Consider the following 14,563-nt stretch of genomic DNA (forward strand, 5'->3'; position numbering starts at 1 on the left):
CCATAAGATGTGTCTTTAGCCTCACTTGCTAACTTACCATCTCTAAAGAAATGTTAAAAAACAGCTCCTGGATGCTCCAGCCAAAGAATCCAAGACACAAGAGGTTTTAATGTTACCAGTGCAGGGCCCTTACAGAAAGAAGTTGGGGCTTAACATTACAGACAGAGAGCCTGGTCCCACATTCCTCATGCACTCAGAACTCCCACTGAAAACAGCACAGAGGATAAGCTACTGAAGAGACTTAAACACCACATCACTCCTCTCTTTAGGTCAGCAGAGGGGAGAACTATTTTGGCAGTGTTTTAGTTGGGCTAAAAGGCCAAGGAGGGAAACCAGGAGATGATAATATGAAGTTATTGCAACCCAGGAGAGAAAAACGCTGGCTCAATTCCCAACTCACAGCACTGAAGGAGAGAAGGCTTCTCATGGTTATCATCACACACACAAATCCCAGAGCCCTTTCCAAAACAGTACAAGTCACAACATTGGATCACATGCAATACCTGCTGCCAGCAACCTCTGAGTTCACTCCTGGCTTATTTGAGCGTACAGTCAACTTGGGATGAGGTTTCTGAATAGGGAGGTTAATTTTATTGGACAGTAACCTTCAGGACCCAAGCTCAAATCACGTCTCAGAGGTCTTTTTTCAGTGGGTTCAGTCTCCTTACTAATAACACACTGATCAACAGCACACACTACGCACATTTAGGACAAGCAGTTCTTGCTCAAAGACAGCCCAGGGCTCAGATAAGCAAGGAGGACTGACTGCCCCACAACTAACCCCTGGAAAGGAAGGAGGGGATGGGCAAAGGTCACAATTCAGAGGTCACCAGCAGGGCAGCATGGAGTGGTTTAGACCTTCTCTCAGCACAACACATGCGCCTAAGAAGAGAGAAAGTATTCATGCAAAATGGTGCAACTAAGGGAACAATTTGTAAAACTCAGTTTACTAGTCTGAAAGAAAATTATATTCTGCATCTTGATAAACTCACCAGTGGCTCCCGAGACACAGCATTCTCAGTCCCAGGAGAAGAGCCAGTCTGCAAAGCAGAGAGAAAAGAAGAGTGAGGTTACAGTGCCACCTGATGGACACAACTAAGAGTGCTTATATGTTAAGGCCCCACAGTACCAGACCAGGATCTAGGCACACAACCACTGACATGAATGGCAGCTCTGTCATGGACCAAAGTTCACACATGACCCAAAAGGCCTGGACATCAGAGATGCTGAACTCCTGCAACTTCCATTTAATCCAATGGAAGTTGCAAGTGCTCAGCACCTCTGAGGAGTCATTAGTTACCACGAGTCAAAGAAATCGCTGACAGACAGATCATTCATGTCATTTGAAAGAAACGTACCTGATAATTACACTTCAGAAGTAAATAGCAAGGTGACCTAGAGGACAGATCTTGAGACTGGAAATCAGTATGCCTAAATTCTTAGCTGCACCACTGGACTCACTGTGTGATCCTGGGCAGGCCATTTCCCCTCTCTGTGCCTCAAGTTTTCCATGTGTAAACTAAGGATAAAAATTCATCCACCTCCCAGGATTTAATGTTTGCAAATGGCTTTGAATTCCATAGAGGGGAAAAGTTGCTATAGAAGTCCAAAATATCATTATTAAATTGGGTTCACAGGTACATCTCTCTGGTCCAGTGTTTTATTATCCTGTGTAGAAAGATTGAATTTAGTCTGAAGCAAGTGCTAAAGTGCGGGGGGGATAGCTCAGTGGTTTCAGTACCGGCCTGCTAAACCCAGGCTTGTGAGTTCAATCCTTGAGGGGGCCATTTAGGGATCTGGGGCAAAAATCTGTCTGGGGATTGGTCCTGCTCTGAGCAGGGGGTTGGACTAGATGACCTCCTGAGGTCCCTTCCAACCCTGATTATGATTCTATGACCCCATCTCCAAGCTGCTAAGAGGGACACTATCTCCCCACTACAAGCTCTTCCACTGGCCTCACATTCACTCCCTCTTGCATATGCACCCCTGCTTTTGAGATTTTATAGCAGGGTCAGAGCAAGCCACCAAGTGAAGGTCTTCCCTCCAAAAAAGTGGGAAAAATCTACAGATTAAAACAAAAATACAGTTGGTGTGGTTTATTTAGAGATCAGGGCTAAGCTAACCCCTTGGAGACTGCAGACATCTGCATACCTCACATAAACACTCTGTAGTCTGGCTGGTTTTCTGGAAAATGTTGGTGTCCAAAGGGTTAGTATCAGGAGGAGGCTTTCAAGGACCCTACAGAGTAGAATATCAAAGTGTGGGGAGGGCACCTTTCTTCAAGACATTGTGGGAATTCGGTCAGGTGTTTAAGATGGGAGCTCAGGTGTGGGGATCCTGAGTCCTACCTGTTCATTTTTCTCACTCTGGGAGCCTTAGGAGTGGCCTTGTGGTTATCTTGTCTGGGGAGCTAAGCGAGTTCACTTAACAGCACTTATGAGCAATCTGCAGAGGATGATGCTGGGAAAAAAACAGGTTCACCCTCTATCAGCATCACCCCTTCTGAGAGGTGAAACCGATAACCCTGCAGTCTCCCCCACCTTTAACAGGTGGCAAACTAGAGTTTCTGGGTTGCTAAGCACACAGCACCAAATCCAACCTCAATCACAATTCCCAACAGTTTGGACAGCTAAGAGTTCACTCTTCCAAGTCTAGAAACCATGTTGCAAGCTCCCACTGTGCATTATCTGGAGGACAGACACTGAAACATCCGCTTATCTATTTACCACCAGTGAGTGTGAAGTTCTCTGTAGTGAGTTTGAGGATATAAGCATTTCTGCCGATTTTAAGCCTTTTTTTTTTTTAAATAAGTTTATGGCCCTTATGATTGCAGAGAAACCCTATCAAACATGAAGTGTAACTTACGTAACCGTGTCTGCTCAAGTCTGCAGTAAATCAGCTGCAGAGCATTTCTGATGATTGGGAAAGCTAAGTGAACTGACACAACATTGGTCTGTTTTACTGCTGTTCTTTTGAACCCAGAGGTTAAGAGTGAAACTTACAAGAATCAGGTCAGGTTTACCATGTTGATGCTTGGGAAAGGACCAGAAAAAAATAATGGAGCTGTTGCCTCTGGATGTAGCTTGTGGCCCTCCCCACAATCTTTCCTTTTGCTCTCTGGCTAGTAGGTATCTGGTGCATCTTTCAAATCCTGGTGAAGGACAGTAGGAGCCTGTGTGTGATATAGGTCTCCATTCTACAATCCTGCAGGACTACTCATTAACAAAAGCCTATATTAGGGCAGACATATCCTATGACAGCGAACACAGCTTTGCACAGCTGGTGAGCTACTTAGTCAAAGGGAGTCTATAAACCACAAAATAACTGAGGCATAGAGTCCTGAGGCCATCTCACCACATACTGACACAATGCCCCAGCACCAAGGCCACAAGATCCTCCAGGACTTACTCTGACACACTGGTTGGTATCTCTTCTCCCCATGCTCTCACCCCAGCACCTAATGTACTTAGGGACCATAAGAGGAGCCCTCTTGTGGTTAAAACTGTGCTGTCTATGACTGAAAACCAACTGAAGTCAATGGAAAAAATTTCTGAGAACAGGCAGAGCAAAAGGCACACTGATAAAACTCTTAATGAAACCCTAAAAGCTACACACAGCTATGGAGCAACACTCCTCTATGCCACTATTCCATAGATCTTCTGCTTACGAAAATTGGTTATTCAGAATAAGTACGTTTGGCCCTTCTGTAGTACTTTCCAAGGAATTCAACGCAATTTTTCTAGTACTAATTAAGCCTGACACCCCTAATGTGAGGTTTAATTATTCCTATTTTGCAGCTACGGAAACTGAGGCAACAAGAGGTTAAGTGATTTGCCTAAAATCACAGAGCAAGTCAGTAGCAAAACATAGAAAAGAACCTACTTCCCTGATGTAACACTGCAGATTGTACAACTGTAGGATATTCCACTAGTTCCCTGAATATGCCCATATGCACTTCCCTCTGGAGCCTAACCAATATTTGCTGTAAACTCACTCCGCACATGTGGAACATTTGGCTATTCCTGGAAGTTGTCTGATGCTGGATTTGCAATGATTAACTCCTCCATATAAAGCACAGGTTACTCTGGGAAACCATACATTACACTTATCAATAGGAATTTGGATTCTGAATACTCATAGGACAAATACTGAAGCACTCTGATTGAAAGCTGCCTTGAAATTGACTAACCATATGCATCTGACTTATGAGTTATTTATGGTATTTTGATTGTATCAGCCACGTTTACAACTGTTTATAATGTAGAGGGAGAGTGTGGATTTCCCTTGTAGCAAAGCTTCCAAACACAGGAAACTCAAGGGACGATTCAAAGTTTAAGGAGCTAGTCTCATATGACATGGAGCACATCTCCTCCAGTTCACTGGCTGAGACAATATATTAGTGCCGTGTGATGGCTGTTCAGAAGGCTGAAGGTAGAGCTCAGGTGTCTACATCACAGAACACCTCATCCCTTGTTGCAGTCTCAGCAGAAAGGTCAGAGGATAAATATGAAAGAGACAATGGCAGACGTGGGGTAAGGTTGCCCTGATATTATCTCTGAAGCAATTAGAGGAATTAAGTCTCTGCAGCTGTAAAAACACTAAAATTTGCTTTGATCATCCACTCCCCAAAACAAAACAAAAGACAGCTGGGCATTGGGACCACCCAGACCAGATCAATGTGGCTTTAAAAGTGTTTTTAGCCACACATGTAACATTTTAATCTTTAGGTCCTGGTGGTTTCCTTTATCTCCACTCTTAATCATAGATATTGTATTTGTAACTATGAAAGGTGTAGACCAACAGTGCTTTCCATCCACATGACCATTTCTCCTGTTTCTGTCCCTCACATTAAAAATAGGTCCAACCTGTCTTCAGCCCACTCTGCTCTGAAGAAAAGAAAAACCTTGTACACTGCAAGCATTGTGCTTATGGATTATCCTACCCTAGTGGATGCAGCACCCATATTAGTACCAAGTCCCACTGTGGTGGTCTATACTATTATGGTCACCATTTTTATTAGACTATGATAAATTTTGTACAAAGTATACATTGGAAGGTATTACTTGAAGACTCATAATCTGCTGAATATTGTTGTCTTGGTAAAATGTGTGTATCAACATTGTATGAGACAGTATTAGATTCCACTAAGTATCTTTGTTATAACATGCCCCAAGGTTAAGACAAGCAGGCACAAACCAGTTTTTAAGAGACAAAGACACACTGGCACCTCCAAATAACTATCAACATTGTCAAGAGGGTTATTGCATACTTAAGCAGCTAATCTCCAGCAATGGGAAGGTGTGATTAAGAAATTTACATTGAATCACAGGAACATTTCAAATCTCAGTCCACAAGGTCCAGAACAGACTACCTGTCACCACGACTCAGCAAGGATGTTTCTAGCACAAGAAATTGAGTTATAAAGCAGGGGGGATTCTTGATCTTACCTCTCCTGCTCCCACTTCTCCCCTCATGACATCAGTGACTCCCAAAGAACTGAACTAAGGGGGGAGTGGTCCCAGGCCAGAAGGAGACCCAGCCTGTGAAATTCACAACAGCATATGCTGAGGCAAAACCTTTGCTTTTAGGTTCACTTAGCTTGTTAAGTCAGGTATTAGCTTGCCTTTTACTCTTTTATTTCTTTTGTAAACAATCTTGACTTTTATGCATTATCACTTGCAATCACTTAAAATCTTTCTGTAGTTAATAAACTTATCTTATTGTTTTACCTTAACCAGTGTGTTTGGATTGAAGTGTGTGGGAAGCTCCATTTGGGATAACCAAGACTGATGCATATATCACTTTCCTTTGATGAAATGACAGGCTTTCAGTAGTGTGCTGGACAGTACAAGACACATGTTTCGGGGGGGGGGGGCAGGGAGGGGAGACAAGGCTGGGACTAAGGGCTTGTCTACACTGGCACTATACAGTGTTGCAACTTTCTCGCTCAGGGGTGTGAAAAAACACACACACACCCCCAAGAGCTGTAAAGTGCCAGTATAGACAGTGCACCAGCGCTGGGAGCCATGCTCCCAGAGCTGGTAGTTATACTCCTCGTGGAGGTGGGTTTTTTAGAGTGCTGGGAGCCAGTACTCTGCCATGACCACACAAGCCATGTTAAAGCACTGCCACAGCAGCGCTTTAGCATTGCCAGTGTAGACTAGCCCTAAGAATTTGCAGGTATCATCCTGTATGTAATTCATGAGTGACTGGTCACAATGCTCATGTATTTAGCGGGGAGTGAATTTGTATGCTGAAGGCTGTCTGAGCACGCCAGGTGAGGAAACTCTGACAGCATAGCAGTGTAAAAGGCACCCCATGCTAGAGAATTAAGGAGACAGCTGTTCAATGGTCCAGACTGTACCCCGGGGGAATGTCACACCCACTCAGGCAGCCACTCCAGAGTTTCAACCCTTTTCTCACTCACACAGACATACTATATGCTAACTTCCGGGTGACAGGAGTCTCAGCTTGTGTGTGTAATTATACAGCTAATTAGGTGTCACTTGTATCCCAAATCAAGTGGCCTGGAAATTTAAAACATTGTTAGCTGACCCAACAGCATCACTGCCAAAAGTTTTAAAAGAAATTCTAGATTTTCCAGTGGTATCGGGATTCAGAGTTTGCTAGAAAAATCAGAAGCCAGGGCTGGTGGCTTGCTGAGTTTGAGCAATCGAGTCTATTGCCACAGAGTTTTTTTGGCAGTCCATCGATCCGATGACGACAAATCTGAGCAAATCATCTATTGTTGGTCTCATGGTGTGCCCTCTGATGGCTATACAAGCCAATTCTAGAGGTGCACATTTGACTGCAGATGGTGCATGGAAAGTTCGCAGTCAGTGGGTTGTGCGTTGCTGGTGCTCTGTGACGTCGTTCGCATGCCTCTTGTAGACGCTGGCAGCGGTCTTCCTCAAAGGCGATGCAGGTATTTCTGACTGTTGCATGCCACTGTGTTCTGTCGATGGTGGCATCCTCGAAGTCCCTGGGTTTGATACTGCTATACTGCAGATTGGCGCCAAAGAGTTCAGAGTTAACAGAAAAGCTGATGCCTCAAGGAAAACTGATCTTTAAAAACAGCCCTGCTCATCTCTTTGCACTGTTTCTCTACTCTTCCCCTGATTATATTATTAGGGACATTCACAGAAAAGGAGGATCTTTATTGTTATTTGATTTCTTAAAGGAAGCACTGTCACAGTCTATGAGTCTAAAAAGACATCAAAAGTATATTTAGTAAACAAAAAAAATCTTTTACAAACCTCAATAAAAACATTTATGGCCTTTTCAGAATTTTAACAGGAAACATGCTGAGGACTAAGTATTAACAGACCACACCGGGTGGTGATACTCCACATCTCATGCTGAACTCTGTGCAAACAATAAACAAACAGCATCCATGGGGGAAAAGGAAGTGCATTTTTTAGTTCTTTCAGCTTCAATGTAAGGTACTGATGTCAAAATTCCCACTGATTTCAATGATAGTTGGATTGGACTCTGCATTAGTCATACTGGTAAAGACATCTGTTATAACTTTTTTTTAGTTCAACAATGTCTCCCTTAAGAGTCCAACTACCCCCTGCTCTCTTGGAGGCTTCATTCTGTGTTTCAACTCAACACTACAGGTTGCTGGGTGCATTCAAATCCCATTAAGGTCAATGGATGGGAAAGGCACTTGGCATCTCACAGGATCAAGTCGTGTGGGAGGACTCACCTCACTGCAGTGTAAATGTTAACGTCACAGACAGAGGGTGAGGACTCCAGGTGGGGAAGTCAGCAGCCAAAGCTGATGGATGTGGAGAACAATGATCCTATTTAATTTCCACTCGGGTGCATAGGGTAGTAGGCAGGGACGGGGAGAAAATGTCACATGCAAGCTGGATTGTTCCAAAGTAGAATATCCTTTTCAAGACTACCACAGATCAGCAGCTGCTCTTTAACCACACTTTCAGTGCTGCCTCACACACCTGGGGAAACACACACCTCCAGGGTTGCCCTGTGTAGCAGCTGGGTCACTCCTGGAGTGATAACATCCCTAGGGAGTGCGAATGCATGAAATGCCAGCACTTCCACACAGGCTGCAGTGGAGTCCAGCAAGAAAGAGGTTAGCCAGCCCCTTCCACTCCTACAGACTTCAGGCAGCAAGACATTGTTATTCCAGACCATCCAGAGAAGCTATTTCCCTTCTCCCCAATGCAATTAAACAGATGACAATTGCCCTAATGTGGAACAATTACTCTTCAGCAGCACGTGCCAGCAAAAGGAATATTCTGTCCTATCTCAAACTCTTCTTGACAGAGAGAAAGCGGACAGAGTAATAACACCATTTAGCTCTTTACAAACACTGACACCCTATGAACTTATTAACCATTACCCTCCCCATTTTTCACATTGGGAAACCAAGAGAGGTAGAGGTGACATGTCTTGCACATGGTCACAGAGAAGTCAGTGTCAGAGCTGGGATTAAAACCCAGGAGGTTCTTATGAGCCAAACACTAGGTCACATTTACTAGACTTATGAGAAAGAGAAGCGTTTACATTTTCAAATAAACCTTCTTTTGAGGCACTGCAGCTCTGGATAACAGTCTTAACAGGGGGATGGGTGACGATGACAGTGTACATAACTTCCTTGTCCCTCCAGGAAATTCATGAGAACTCTACTTCTCGGGCAACCAGACTTTCCAAGTGGCACTACAGTTTATCAGATTTCTTTATAGAACGTTTAAAGCTAACAGCCCGGGCAGATTTCCCAGGTGACCCACACGTCAGTCCCAACCTTTCCCAAATTTTCATCCTGCTGAGATGTTCACCCAAGTGAGTGAGAATGGCTCATAATGCCTGTGCCAAAAAGTACCACCAAGGATGACTGGCCAGTCAAAAGTCCAGCAAACCTATCCCTAAACTGCTAGCATCACCTTAGGGCTGAGTCCATGTAGAGATCTGCACTGGTACAAGCAAAGGTTTGAGTTTAAAATAATGTATCTAAACAAGTGCAAACCTTTGCATGAACAACCTTACTTACGTTTTCATGGATTCGTAGATTGCAAGGCCAGGCAAGACCATTGTAATCATCTAGTCTAACCTCCTAGTGCACAGGCTAGAGATTTCCCCCAAAATAATCCCAAGAGCAGATATTTCAGAAAAACATCCCATCTTGGTTTTAAAATGACCAGCGATGGAAAATCCACCACAAGCCTTCATAAGCTGATCCAATGGTTAATTACCCTCACTTGTAAAAATTTGCACCTTATTTTCAGTCTGAATTTGTCTAGCTTTAACTTCCACCCACTGGATCATGTTATACCTTTCTCTGCTAGACTGAAGAGCCTGTTATTAAATATTTGTTCCCCAGGTAGATACAGGCTATAATCAAGTTGCTCCTTAATACTGTATTCTCTTTGTTAAGCTAAATAGATTGAGTTTCTTGAGTCTATCCCTATAAGCATGTTTTCTAATCCTTTCATCATGCTCATGGCTCTTCTTCGAACTCTACAATTTATCAACATCCTTCCTGAATTAGGGACACCAGAACTGGATGCGGTATTCCAGCAGCAATTGCACCAGTGCAAATACAGAAAGTAAAATAACCTCTCTACTCTTACTTGAGATTCCCCTGTTTATTCATCCAAGGACTGCATTAGCCCTTTAGACCACAGTGTTGCACTGGGAGCCCATGTTCAGCTGATTATCTGCCATGACCCCCGAATCTTTTTCTGAGTCCCTACCTCCCAAGATAGAGTACCCCATCTTGTAAGTAATGCCCCACATTCCTTGTTCCTAGATGTATACATTTAGCCTTATAAAAAGGCACATTGTTTGTTTGAGTCCAGCTTACCAGCCGATCCACATTGCTCTTAATCATTGACCTGTCTTCATTATTTACCACACCCCTAGTTTTTGACCCATCTGCAAACTTTATCAGTGATGATTTAATGTTTTCTTTAAGGTCATTAATAAAAATGTTAAACAGTGTAGGGCCAAGAACCAAGCCCCACAGGATCCCACTAGAAACACCTGTTTGACGATTCCCCATTTGCAATTACATGCTGACACCTATCAGTTAGCCATCTTTAATCCACTTAAAGTGTGCCATGTTAATTTTGTAACGTTCTAGTTTTTTAATCAAAATGTCAGGCAGTACCAAGTCGACTGCCTTACAGAAGTCTAAGTATACTACATCAATACTATTATCTTTACCAACAAACTGGTAATCTCATCCAAAAACATATTAAGTTAGCTTGATAGGATCCATTTTCCATGAACTCGTGTTGATTGGCATTAATTATATGACACTCCTTTAATTCTTTATTAACTGAATCCTGTAACAGCTGCTCCATTATCTTGCCTGGAATCAATGTCAGATTGACAGATCTATGATTACCTGGGTCATTCTGTTTATCCCTTTTAAATATCGGCACACTTGCTTTCTTCTGGAACTTTCCTTGTGTTCCAAGTCTTATTGAAAATCAACATTAACAGTCCAGTGAGCTCCTCAGCTAGCCTTTTTAAATTCTTATATGCAAGTTATCTGGACCTGCTGGTTTAAAAATGTCTAACTTTAATAGCTGCTGTTTAACATCATCCTAAGAGACCAGTGGAATGGAAAAAGTGTTATCGTATGATATGACTTCATTGTCTGTTTCTTTCCCAAATGTGGAACAAAAATATTTATTGAACATTTCTGCATTTTCTTCATTATTATTGATCACTCTAGCATTTCCATTTAGTAATGGACCAGTACTATTGTTAGGATTCTTTTTTTGTTCCTAATACTTATAAATGCCTTCTTACTGTCCTTAACTCTGCTGGCCAAAGATTTCTCCTTGTGTCTCTTTGTTTCCCTTATAAATTTTCTACAATTCCAAGCTTTTGATTTATATTCATGACTATCAACTTCAAAGTTTAGTTTAAACTTGCTTCCAATCAATTTAAACTAATCCAAATTAGCCACTCTCAAACCAAAATAAGAGTGTCCATACAGGGGTTTACATTGATTTAGTTAAACAAGTCCAAGTTTGTATGTGGACAAGGCCTAGGAGTCCGTGAACTCTGTTGGAGTGGAGGCAGATATTAACTTCAACACATTCCTCCCTACTGCTGAAACCTCACCCAGGCCTTCATAACTTCCTTCCCCTCTTCTTTATACTTCAGCTCTCTCCCCTGTCACCTTCCCAAGTACCACCATGTGCAGAACTGCACACATACAGAGCAGCTACATCCTCCATCTCCTCCTCAGGCTTCTTACATTCGCTTCAGGATCCAGTTTAAAATTGTCCTTGTAGTCTTTAATATCCTCCTAGTGCTTGCTCCAGCCAACCTCACTGGCCTTGTGTGTCCCCACTTCCCTCCCCACTCAGAGTATGTCTACGCTACAGGTGCTACAGCGGCACAGGCACAGTACTGAAGCTATGCCACAGTACTACCATAGCGTAGACGCTTCCTACATCAACTGAAGAGGTTTTTCCACACCCGTCATGCTATTGTAATAATCTTTGTACAAAATATGCCTTGTGAAATATCATTTGAAAACTAACAATGCACTGATCAATAATATCATGATTAAATATATGTAGCAACATTATATGTAAATTTATGAACATAAGCTGAAATCATGACTGAAGTGGGTTTACCAGACAAGTCTGAGGAGTGGGTAAACCTGTTTCTCAAAGACAAAGGACAAGCTGATGCCACTAGCCAAGTGTCACCAAATCTGATGGTCAATCACCTATCAAGTGGCCATTCTTTGGCAAGCAATGGGGGCTGGAACAAACAAATATGCATCTTAGCAAACAACAGAGAGGAACCTCTTTCACCACCAGACTCCTTGACTCCACTCTCTCAGAGGAAATGAACTTTATTTAGGGGTAACCCTCAGGAAAATGCTTTTCAAAAGGTGACTGAACTATAAAAGTGAGGTCCATAAACACCCCAAGTTATCTCTCCCTATCCTTCTCTCTCTTTTTCACCTAAGAACACAAAAGAAGCAGCCATTAGACTTTGGGAAAGATCCTGACCTGAAAGCTGGTCAGCCCTGTTGCTGCGAGTATGTGGTAAGAATTTTATCTGAACCCAAGTCTAGTGTGTTGAGTTTAGTAATGGGAAGCATTTTATCTTTACTTCTCTCATAACCATTTCTGACTCTAATGCTTTATACTTGTACTAACTTAAAACCTAACTCCTCGAAAACTTGTTTTATTCTTTAATCAAAACTAATCCAGCATTGTGAACTGTGTGGGTAACTCCATTTATGCTGGCAAACTGTTGTATACTAATCCCTGTAGAGGAGCAACAGACCTAATATAGCTGGATTATCCAGGAGAGGGATGGACAGTGCAGAACTCATGTTTTGGCGAAAAGCAGGGACTAGGAGTGTATTGGGATCATCATGCAAGCAGTAATCAAGGCTGGTAGAAGCCGGAGTGTGACTGACTGGCAGGCTGCAGCTATACACAGACATTCAGGGTGTTATCTGCATGCTGGAAGGCTATTTGTGAGCAGCTCAGGTGGGAGCTACAGTAGCATAGCATTGCAAGGCACCCAAGTTTGCAGGGCAGGGGTGACACAGTCCCTCACTGATCTGCATTGCACCCCAGAATGTCATAAAAGGTAATCCACCTCCCCAAGTGGCAGTAGCTAGGTTGATTGTTCTGTTGACCTAACCACACATCACGGGCTAGGTGGGCTTAACTGTGGCACTCAGGGATGTAGCTGTGTTGATCTAAATTTGACATGTAGACCAGGGCCCAGTTTATCAAAGCATTTATGTTGTACTCGTCGCAGTGATATCCTTAACACAGTTGGTGCACAAACCTTTTTCTCTGCCACACCTGCTAAAACAACTATTATCACACACTACCCCACTAACTGTCTAACTCATTCCAAATCCCAGCTGAAATGAGTCAGATCTCCCTTCTCTCTCTAACTATATTTTTTCTATTTCAAACGCTTTATCAAATTTTACCAAAAGATGCAAAAATAAAAACGCAGGTACTGTCTAGGGGCCTGGCCTGAATGTCTCTCCCATTTAGAATTGCATTTGATTATTATAGTGTATTGTGCCTCATAAATCAGTTCCTGCTGAAGCACAGACTAGAGAGTGGGACTAAGAGGCCCGATTCTGGAAAGTCTATCGTTAGCAGCATCACATATACCTACCAGACCAGACAGACAATCTGGAAAAAAACTCACTGCAGCCAAATAAGGCAACTCCCTCCCTAGTCACAATCGAAGTAGACCAAGTTATCATATGATGACAAGGGAGTCATTTACAGGGCTTCAGCATTCCCAGCTGGAAAGAGAGCAGCCATGCACTTTTCTAACCCATGGCTCACAGACTCCCTTCCCTGGAGAGCAAAATGGCTCAAGCTGGGGAAAGAAGAGGGGGACCTTGTGGCACACACATACACGTAAACTCTCATGGGGTGGAGGAATATACGCAAGGGGGATCCATGGCACACATACCCTCCATTACACAGGGGGCAAGGCGCAACCCCCCATCCCCAGAGGTTATATGGGGGGGCTACACAGAGGGCAGGGCACACACCCCCATCCCCAGAGGAGGTTACATGGGGGGTTACACAGGTGGCAAAGAGCACACCCCCCTCCCCAGAGGAGGTTATATGGGGGGTTACACAGGTGGCAAAGAGCACACCCCCATCCCCAGAGGTTACCTGGGACGGTTACACAGGGAGCAAAGAGCACACCCCCATCCACAGGGGAGGTTACATGGAGGGTTACACAGGGGGCAAGGAGCACATCCCCATCCCCAGAGAAGGTAACATGGGGGGCAGATTACACAGGTGACAAAGAGCACACTCCCATCCCCAGAGAAGGTTACATGGGGGGCAGATTACAGAGGTGGCAAAGAGCACACCCCCATCCGCAGGGGAGGTTACATGGAGGGTTACACAGGAGACACAGAGCACACCCCACTCCCCAGAGAAGGTTACATGGGGGGGTTACACGGGGGCAGAGCACACCCCCATCCCCAGAGAAGGTTACATGGGGGGGTTACACTGGGGGCACAGCACATCCCACTCCCCAGAGGAGGTTACATGGGGGGGTTACACGGGGGCAGAGCACACCCCACTCCCCAGAGGTTACATGGGGGGTTACACTGGGGGCACACACATCCCACTCCCCAGAGGAGGTTACATGGGGGGGTTACACGGGGGCACAGCACATCCCACTCCCCAGAGGAGGTTACATGGGGAGTTACAGAGGGGGCAGGGCGCACACCCCCCTCCCCACGGGAGGTTACATGGGGGGAGGGGGGCCTGAGGCACACCCCCCTCCCCACGGGAGATTACATGGGGGGAGGGGGGCCTGAGGCACACCCCCCACCCCATGGGGGCTCAGACAGTGGGGCAGGGCGACACCGCTCCCCATAGGGTGCAGCAGGCACATACCGCTCCCCCTGGGGAGTTCTGTGGGGGAGCAGGGGGTGCACAGCCCAGCCCCGCTACCAGCGCGCGAGGGGAAGCCTCCGCCCCGTTTACCTGGCTGGGCAGCTCTGCCTGCTCTGAGGAGGCCATGTTTCCAGACCCGGCTAATCCATCCCCTTCCCTAT

At 44.5% G+C, this 14,563-nt stretch overlaps 1 protein-coding gene across 1 annotated transcript in view; it reads right to left on the reverse strand.

The window, feature by feature from the left end:
• The window catches only part of PEX14 (peroxisomal biogenesis factor 14), a 99,065-nt gene extending 84,518 nt beyond the window's left edge, over nucleotides 1–14,547 (reverse strand). The window contains exons 1-2 of the mRNA XM_030537836.1: nucleotides 14,493–14,547; nucleotides 993–1,040 (exon numbers count right to left, since the gene is read on the reverse strand). Coding sequence (XP_030393696.1) covers nucleotides 993–1,040; nucleotides 14,493–14,528 — 84 coding nt within the window. The 5' untranslated portion in view covers nucleotides 14,529–14,547. The remainder of the gene's footprint in view (nucleotides 1–992; nucleotides 1,041–14,492) is intronic.
• Between the last annotated feature and the right edge of the window lie 16 nt (nucleotides 14,548–14,563).

This window comes from Gopherus evgoodei, chromosome 18, assembly GCF_007399415.2.
Source record: "Gopherus evgoodei ecotype Sinaloan lineage chromosome 18, rGopEvg1_v1.p, whole genome shotgun sequence".
Classification (NCBI taxonomy): domain Eukaryota; kingdom Metazoa; phylum Chordata; order Testudines; family Testudinidae; genus Gopherus; species Gopherus evgoodei.